Genomic DNA, 9,234 nt, shown 5'->3' with positions numbered 1-9,234 from the left:
TGTCAATAGCGAATCCTTAGACGTGCAGGGTACAGCAGCGCTGGTCTTAAATCCATCTTATAGAATTCCGACATCACGGATCTGTAACGGACCCGTTGGTCCCAGATTGGTTTACTGAAATCTTCCACGAATCGGAACTTAAGATCCGAAAAATCAATGAAACCTTTAGATCGAGCGAATCGAAACAGTCTCTCCTTGTCTTGAAAGTAATGAAAACGTAAGATAACATGCCTTGGTCTATCTGACCTAGACGAGTATGATGGGATTCTGTGAACACGATCCAGTAGCGGTGGTTGGTCAGGAAATACAGTAGGGAATGCATCTTTTAAAAGTTGGGAGAAATATTTCATAGGGTTGTTAGCTTCCACGGCTTCCCTGACGCCAATCATTCGTAAATTCTGCCGTCGCATTCTAGATTCCAAGTCAGAGTTTTTAAAAGTCAAAAAGTCAAGTTTCTTCTTCATTACATTAATTGTTTCTTCGACTTTCCCCATCTTAAGCTCACTTTGTTGCGCGGATTTTTGAAGATCAGATATAGCCGACTGATGTTCCGCAATACATGTTTGCATCTTATCAATTAAATCGGCAATTTTCTGGAACTTAGTTGAGATTTCCGTATGAATCAGGTCTTTAACAAAGCCCATAATTTCTGTACGAATCATCTCCCTAACAGAGGTTGAAATTTCCCTCTGAATTAACTCCGATATCGCTTTCAAAGTCACCGGTGATTCAGTCGGAGGGAGATCCGTAGCTTTCGGTTTAACCGGAGGTTTACCATCCTTGCCGTCTTTCCCGTTCTTAGACATAGCCGATCTCAGTATCATCCAATTGTCAGAGAATTCAGTTTAATTCAAAGTATTGTAAAAATTGATGCCTTAATAGTTAATTAAAGTATAGCTGACCATAGAGAGAAAAAACTCAGAGGTAATGGAGCGAGTCAAGAACGCGACTTCACTCCATGAGCACTCCATGAGCACTCCATGTTTTAATGGAGGTCGGGATTGAGGACGTGATTTTAAGTTTAACTCTGTTTGGTTTCAAGTTAGCCCATTGCTTTGCTTTGCTTTTAGGTAGTTGCACGGTGGGATTTTTTTGGGGGGTTTTTTTTTCTTTTTTTTTTCCATTGATATATATAAAATCTAGTATACTATTATGTTATCTTGGTTTCTTATGCTTAAATTACATTGTTTGTAGTATTTTCTTTTTGGTATTGTTATCTTTTGGAATTTTATTGTACTTTAACATTGTATTAATGTTTATATGGCTTACCTTTTTTGTATACTTACTCAATAAAAAGATTTAAAAAGAAAGAAAATGTCAATAGCTTGCACTTTTAAAAATACAATTAACTTGAACTACCAGCAATTGCAAGGTAGAACTGCTGGATAATCCAAATTCTTATTAGGCCCAATCTGCTTTTGATTTGATAGGGTACCACTATAGTATCATAAATTTTAAAAATAGGATGTTGTAAAATATAATGCTTGAAGCTTGAAAATTAAGATCTTTCTAAACTAATATTCTATTGGGCGTATTTTCATGCAAGATATTGAAATGATAATTTATTAAGTGATTCTATTAGGAAACTTATTTTTTGGAAATATCTCTGAACTTTTAGACATGATTACAGTAATTGAAAGCAAAATGTGAAAAAGCATTGCTATCGAGGGGGGGTATCAATGCGTTGAAAGGCTATTTAGCATATGCCATAAATTAGTCAATGCTAAAATGCTGATTGCCCCTCCTCTGCTGATTGTTTTTATCTAACTAAATTGCACTCAACCAAAATGCAGTTATTGTAGCCAGGAATGGATTCTATTACATATATTAATAGGAATAAAGGTGGACATGATTGGAGATTTTTTCTTAGATGGCTATTTCAGGGCAGCAGGTGCAACTTCCTGATACTGCAGAAAATGAATGGTGTAGAAGTATGTCAACAATCTGACTTTGGCTCAAACAACTGGTAGAAATGTACACATAGAGCCACTGGAGAACAAATGAAGTGTATATCAGGTACAAATAACAGTATAACTTAGCTCTCTTGACAGACTTTTACAAACCTTAGCATCATTGGAAATTGAATTTCAGTAGTAGAATTGGAATTTAAATATCTTTAGTTTCCCCGAAGTACCCTCACTGCTCATCCTTCCACTTAAGTTCTTCTTATACTGTGTGTGATAGAGTCCATCTACTTCTGACCACATTAACTATGTTCTGGTGGAGTATAATTTTGCTAGTATTAGAGAAAATGTAGCACTCTGGGATCATTGATACAAATATATCCAGTATTCAGTACCATTTTATATCTGTTCACTAAATGTGGAAATGAACGACTGATAAAAATTAATCAAAAAAAATTAAGAAGTTCTTCCTTGACATTGTACTGCCTCACTGTTCCGTTGATGGCCTTTAAAGCTGGGTTGAAACACTTCATTGTAACACCTTGATGGGACTAGAAAATGCAACATACTAAAACAACTTCATTTCCATGATTAAACATATAACAGGTAACTATAGCTCACCATAATTGATGTTCATGAGCTTTTAGTAATGCATGTTAATGAAATAATTATAAAACTGGCTGAATATTACAGACTCCATCTATTAGAATTTCAGAGCTTGTTTCTGGATAAACAAATTTTCCTTAATTATGTTGTAATTGAATTTCAGGTTGTTTGTTCATTAATAAATTAACAACTATAAAGCATAAAACAGATGTGATAAATTCTCACAAGAATACAAGAGAGACTTGTAATCTGGTGGGGACTTCTGGACCAAAAAAAACAACTGGGGGAATGATCAGAATCTTGATCTGAAATGTGCTTCAGTATACCACTCATCCGTAATGATATACAGACCTATGTTCTCCAGTTACTATCTTATACTATGGATAAATGGAAATCTATTGCAGCATAAATATCAGAATAATGCAATTGCAGAAGCATTTTAGTTGTCATATATGGATAATCTTATACTTTTTTCTATTGAGAAACTTTATTTGGAACATCCACCAGAGTGAAGAAAATTCACTTTGAAACTGATGATGGATCTGAAATCTGGGAGTGATTTTTCTGATAGAGATATAATGTTTGATGCAAGAATTGATACTGCTCACTAGTCTGGATCATTCCACCCCTAGAAAAGAGAAGGCAGACCATTCATTTAGTTGTTGTCATACATGTTCAAAATAACTTAGGTAATAAAAGGTCTCTGGAATGGAGGAAATGCAAAAGATTTACAAAATTAGTTCCATATTTTAATAGGAAAATGTTAATCAAAGGAATTTTTTATACAGGATATGCAGGCACATGGAAAGGGGAAAAAATGTACAAGATCTTGAATTGTGATGGATATTCACTTCTTGGCCAGAAGGCCTTTTTCTCTTTCTTGGTTGTTTGTTAATCTTGCTTTCTAAACACAGTATCTGCCACTTGTAGGATCACAAATGGTAATTAAATTTCCAACTAAGAATTGTTTGACTTCTGGTTGTAAAGGGAAGTCATTCTTGAGTTCTTGAAATGTAAATGGAAAGCACTAATCACCTCGAGGTTAAAACAAGTATTGTCTAAAGACCAGATTTGCAAACGAGCTTTGTGGATGGTAAACATTCTGTCTGGGAGAAGTAAGGTTTAGTTCTCTTTATTACTGCTCAAGATTCAGTATAATATAATGGGTTGTTTATTTCAGGTTGTTTCAAACAGGCAAGCTGACTCTTAAGTTGTTTGGTTCAAGGAAGCTTGCAGAACAATTGGATAATATTATTTAGCATATCAATAACTGTGATGTGTTTACAGTTGGAAGGTTTATGTGTTCAAGGAAGTTAACTTCACAACTTTACAACATTAATGGTAGGGAGCTGAAGAACTATGGCTCCAAAATACCTTTAGACCTTTTGTGTTGAAAGAAAATCTGACGAAATATCATATTTGTGTGAAATCACCCAAGTGGTGAAAAAAGGGTGTAAGTGTAGAGCAACACACAGAAATTGCTGGAGGAACTCAGCAGGACAGGCAGCATCTAAAGAAAAAAATTACAGTTGATGTTTTGTGCCAAGACCCTCATCAGGACTGGAAAAAAATGCCCAAACCTTTGACTGTACTCTTGTTCATAGATGCTCCTTGGACTTCTGAGTTCCTCCACCATTTTGTGTGTGTTGCTTCGATTTTCAGCATCTGCAGATTTTCTCTTCAGAGAGAAGTTCAGACTTATTAAGAGTGGTTGAAGAATGAAAGTAAGATGGGGTAAATAGAATCCATTCTAGCTTCTGTTTCCTTGATGGGTGACTTGTTCTTGACATCATATGTTTTTTTTTCATTTATAGGAATTGTACCTGTGTTTCGGAAATCCTTTGAGTGAAACAAATGCTCTGTGTTTTAGAAACAGTTTGTAATTGGGAAATGTATGTTTAAGATAGAAAACCTCTGAGTTTTAAATGTGTTTTAAGAACAAATGGATTCAAATGTGTATCACTGTAAATAAATCAACTTTGTTTTAAATTACTTCATTGGCTAGAAGTATCTTCACCTTGGGAGGAAGGAGAGGCCCACCTCTCAAATAGTGGGCATTGGCAGCTAAAACTCTCCATGGAAAATAAATAGGGAAGTAATCTTTGATTGGGTAGTTACAGTATTATCCCTCCCTTTAGTGAGATTATTTGTGGCTATTTATATCAGATAGGATTTAAGATTTTTTTTGAGATTATAAGCTTTGTAGTCATTAAATCCAATGCAATCACAGAATCTCTGTGCAAAAGAGCTCAGATGTATTGCATAGAAATTGTAATTTCTAATGAAAGGAAACATGACATGAAGAATAAAAGAAAATGAAGAGCAATGTATAAAGAATTAAAGTGCTGTATCTGCAAAACATTATAATAGCAGGTATTTTAAGAGAATTTTGGACTTCAGATGTTCATCAGTCTTCTCTGAAGTATAATTTCACTTTAATTTTCTTCTTATATTAGAAGAAAAACTAAAACCCCTCCCCCAAAAAAATGCTAAACAAAGACTAAAACTCTCTCCCATAAGACTGAGCCCTAATCCTAACTAGAATCCTAATTGTACCACCATTTACTGGCTCCGAAATCAAATAATTCTTCTTATGACATCAACAACTCACATTTGTCACTACTTGCCATCTTTTTGTCCATTCTCTTAACCAGCCTAAATCCCTTGTGTAAATCTTTTAATTCCTTTCATGGGAGATTTTTAGAAGAATCTAAATGTGCTTGTATATGAAAAATACAAAAAAGTGGTCAGATTTGCATATGCACATTTCCATGGTCTTGGAAACATGTTCTTAGGCATGTTACAACCAATAAAACTTCTTTAAAAAAGCTGTCACTATTTTTTTAGGCAGCCACAACAATGACATTTGTCGCAGCAGCTTTCCTGAAATATAAATTATCAAATTACTTTCTTTTGATATTAGTTAGTGGATGAACTTTGACTAGGGAAACCTTCTTATGTTAAACCCAGCTTAACATGGAGACGAAATAACTGTGACAATGGTGATTTCCACCAGTACTCCATTGACTACAAAGCAAGATTACATGCAAGATAACAAGAGTTCAGAAAAGAACTCTTAAAACCACAATTCTCCATCTCTGAGATGTGTGTTCTATAAACTGAACTAGGCTAACACTATACTAATAAAGTTTAGAAATCAAATGGATAGGCACTCAACATAAAATGACTTGACTTGGAAAGTTTGTTGAAGAAAACTATTTAAGATTGTTTATTGTCATTCTTCAGTATACAAGTGTAATGAAGAACAAAATGGTTATTACTCCAGATCCGATTGATTGGTACGAGAATTTTGAAAAGTGATATGGAGTGCATGAGGTAATGCCTGAAATCATGCTGTAATATTTAAAGCTTGAAGCAAAATGAGTTGCAGGTTACTAACAAATATGTGACATTAATGCAAAAAAAAATTACTCTAAACTATAATAGTTTTAACCATAAAAACTCTTTAGTGTACATTATAGATACCTTATTTATGTTACGAGCAACACTACTCACCTGTCAATCCGCATTTGGCACACTATCCCTAAAATGTCCACTTTGTTGGTTTCTTTTAATTGTTGGCATCCAATACTTGTGGCAATGAAACAGCCTGTCCTCCCAATCCCTGCACTAAATGCAAAGGCTACTGTTATTACTAAATACATAATAGATGAATTAGACTTAATAAATATCGAGTTAAAAGATGGAGTTAAACTAATTGAGGTTACTCAAAGGACCAAGGGAAATGAAAATATTGAACTTAGTAGATACTGAGTTTTATTTTGGCCATGAGGTACAGAAAGACCATGATACTGTGATGCCAAGCAGAGCTATCGGACGATTGATGCTAATGAGAGAGATAAGAAAGACAATTGAGAAACATTCAAAATGCTAATAAGAGAGAAGAAAGGGACTAACGGAAAAGAAACACAATTCAGAATATTGACAGACCGGTTGCTTTGAACCTGAACTGTTTGAAGTTTGATGGACAGGTGATACCTCAGCAGGGGGATAAAAAGAGCAGGTTTGCTAAGGCACGTAACACACCACGAGACCCTGGAAAGAGCAGTGTACCCCCACAAGTGGTGGGAGATTGGAGGTCCGGTTCGCGGGAACCGACCAGAGGCTCACAAGGTGTAAAGGTACAATCGGTGGGAACCTGGGGTGTATGTCCGCCCTTGCCTGGGTGCCGGGTTCACTGTGGAAGAACGATCGTATCCGGAACGGAGGGGTCACAGTCGGTGACCACAGTGGGGATTAGAAGACATAAAAGTGTCTGCCCGAAACCAACTGCGAAGACATCAAAGGGCTGCCTGAACCAAATGTTCTCTCTCGTGTTCTCGTTCTCTCTCTCTCTCTCTCCCCCTTTCTCTCTCACCCCCCCTCTCTCTCCCCCCTCTGTCTCCCTCCCCCCTCTGTCTCTCTCCCCCCTCTGTCTCTCTCCCCCCTCTCTCTCCCCCCTCCTCCTCCTCCTGCTCTCTCCCCCCTCCTCTTCCTCCTCCTCCTCCCGCAACAATACAACAACAGTGATTACTTCGAACTGAACTGAACTCTGCTTCACGTAAGACAGATCATTTTACCCCTAGACTGTGATAGAGCTTAGTTGATTCCTATTACCCTATTTCTGTGTATATGTGTGTATTATCATTGCTAACCTGTTACATTTATATCCTTACGATTAGAGTACTGTATTACTTATGTCTTTAATAAAACTTTATTAGTTCCTAGTAATCCAGACTCCAACGAGCGTTCCATTTCTGCTGGTTTGGCAACCCAGTTACGGGGTACGTAACAATACCGATATATGCAAAATGCTGATTTGATGTCAACACTGCTGCTTATCAGAGAACCATTCTCTGAACAATGATCTCTCTTCACATTGAATATGATGCTGGTTAACACTAAGTGCGAGTTACATAGTGTTCTGGCAAGACTTTGAATTTATCAGGGCTTCTGATCCATGGAAGTTCTCAGATAGATATTCTGCATGAAAGATCATGTGATATTTCTGACCAGTTTCTCCTGTCACTTGCCAGCTTGTACTCTGTAATCCCCACACCCCACCTTCTTATTCTTCCTTCTCCCCACTTCCTTTCCAGTCCTGATGAAAGGTCTTGGCCCAAAGTATCAAGTGTTTACTCCTCTCCATAGGTGCTCCCCGGCCTGCTGAATTCCTCCAGCATTTTGTGCATGTTGCTCATGTGATCATAATCTGTAAATTCACTATTCTTCTTCCTTGCTCAAATGCTCATTTATTGATGTCTCCGCAATGTAAATCTCGTATCAGTCATATCAACGTATAAACTGGAAGTTGCAATGTGTAATTGCGTCTTTTCATCATTACTGCTTTTTTTTTTAAACTTCCACTCCTGCCTCAGTGAATTGCAGATTTAGGGCAACTTAAAGGAAAACAGAACATTGATAATGTGTTGGGGGAGAGGAAAAAGGAATTGGTGCAAGCTTATGCATCTGAATTTTATCAGAATAGATTATTGAAGAGTAGGATTTGAGACAAAGATTAGGCAAGAGATTATTTTCAGAAGATTCAGTCCTACAAGTGACTGTGCAATGGCCTCTTATTTAATGACGTGTAGCTTCTCCCTAATATGGATTCAATTAGGTATGCATGGTTCTTCCTCTATTATTGTCACTCCCTTCTCATGTAAGGAAACACAACTGTGGTACAAACCATTTGCATGATTTCTATTCTTGCAAAAATAACTGGAGACAAGTACTGGAGGGATGTGCATGTGAGATTTAAAACAGCACTGAGTCTGTGAAAGTGAGATAAAACATACAAGTATCAAGTTTGAGTTGTAATTGAGAGAATTGCTTGCAGATTTAAGGGTGTTTGGTGAATTGAACCCTGGTCAAGTCTAATGATGTACTCAATAGAATTGGGTATTAGAAGATGCATTCTGTAAAATTGACTTCTTGGGTGAGATACTTGAATTTCTTGTGGTCTTGCATCCAGAACCCTGTATAGAATTCATATCACTGACCTTCATAACTATCTGCTTCATGGATTTCTGACTGCGTGTCTCAAAGGACTGCATCTGTCCTACAGATACAAAATAGCTTTTCTCTTTTCCTCCTCTGTCATCCAGGTCATGAATACTGTGATAAACTCAGAGTGAACTCACTCAATAGTGTGCCATTATTAATGGCTGATTATTCTTAGTTATCATTTAACTAGGAACCAATTCATTCTTTTAGGTGTAGGCTAGTACATCGAACATTACGGGTTGCTCTGCCAACCTATATAAACCTAATGATCATGAATTAGCTCCTCCCTCCTACACAGCCCATAAATCCCCATTTGTTCTTACATCCATGTAGCTATTTAAGACTCTGTTAAATGTCCCTATTGTATCAGCCACTACTACCACCTACCAGTTTCCAGACATCTACCACTCTCTGTATAAAACATTCTACCTCTAAGATCTCCACTAAACTTTCCATTACTCACCTTAAACAAATATCATCTGGTATCTATCCTCCTTCCCTCCAAAAGCTCAAGCTTTCCCCACAATAAAACATGCTATCTAAGACCGTAAGGCCATAAAACCTTAAGATATTGAAGCAGAATTAGGCCATTTGGCCCATTGAGTCTGCTCCACCATTTCATCATGGCTGATCCAATTTTCCTCACAACCCTAATCTACTGCCTTCTGCCCATATCCCATCATGCCCTGACCAATCAAGAACCTGTCAACCTCTGCCT

The 9,234-nt window shown here is 36.9% G+C and overlaps 1 protein-coding gene across 3 annotated transcripts in view; it reads right to left on the bottom strand.

Annotated features, from left to right (window-relative positions):
- Positions 1-695: 695 nt before the first annotated feature.
- The window catches only part of LOC134355543 (receptor-type tyrosine-protein phosphatase R-like), a 77,569-nt gene continuing 69,030 nt past the window's right edge, over positions 696-9,234 (bottom strand). For 2 of the 3 annotated variants that reach the window (XM_063065556.1, XM_063065555.1), the window contains exons 9-10: positions 6,027-6,140; positions 698-3,138 (exon numbers count right to left, since the gene is read on the bottom strand). In XM_063065556.1, the coding sequence (XP_062921626.1) occupies positions 3,030-3,138; positions 6,027-6,140 (223 nt within the window). In that variant the 3' untranslated portion in view covers positions 698-3,029. Of the gene's footprint in view, positions 3,139-6,026; positions 6,141-9,234 lie in introns of all 3 variants that reach the window. The other variant, XM_063065557.1, reaches the window with a different exon arrangement.

This window comes from Mobula hypostoma, chromosome 13 (assembly GCF_963921235.1).
Source record: "Mobula hypostoma chromosome 13, sMobHyp1.1, whole genome shotgun sequence".
Taxonomy (NCBI): Eukaryota; Metazoa; Chordata; class Chondrichthyes; order Myliobatiformes; family Myliobatidae; genus Mobula; species Mobula hypostoma.
Note: the sequence above shows the minus strand (reverse complement) of the source record. Positions and strands in the feature narration are given on the sequence as shown.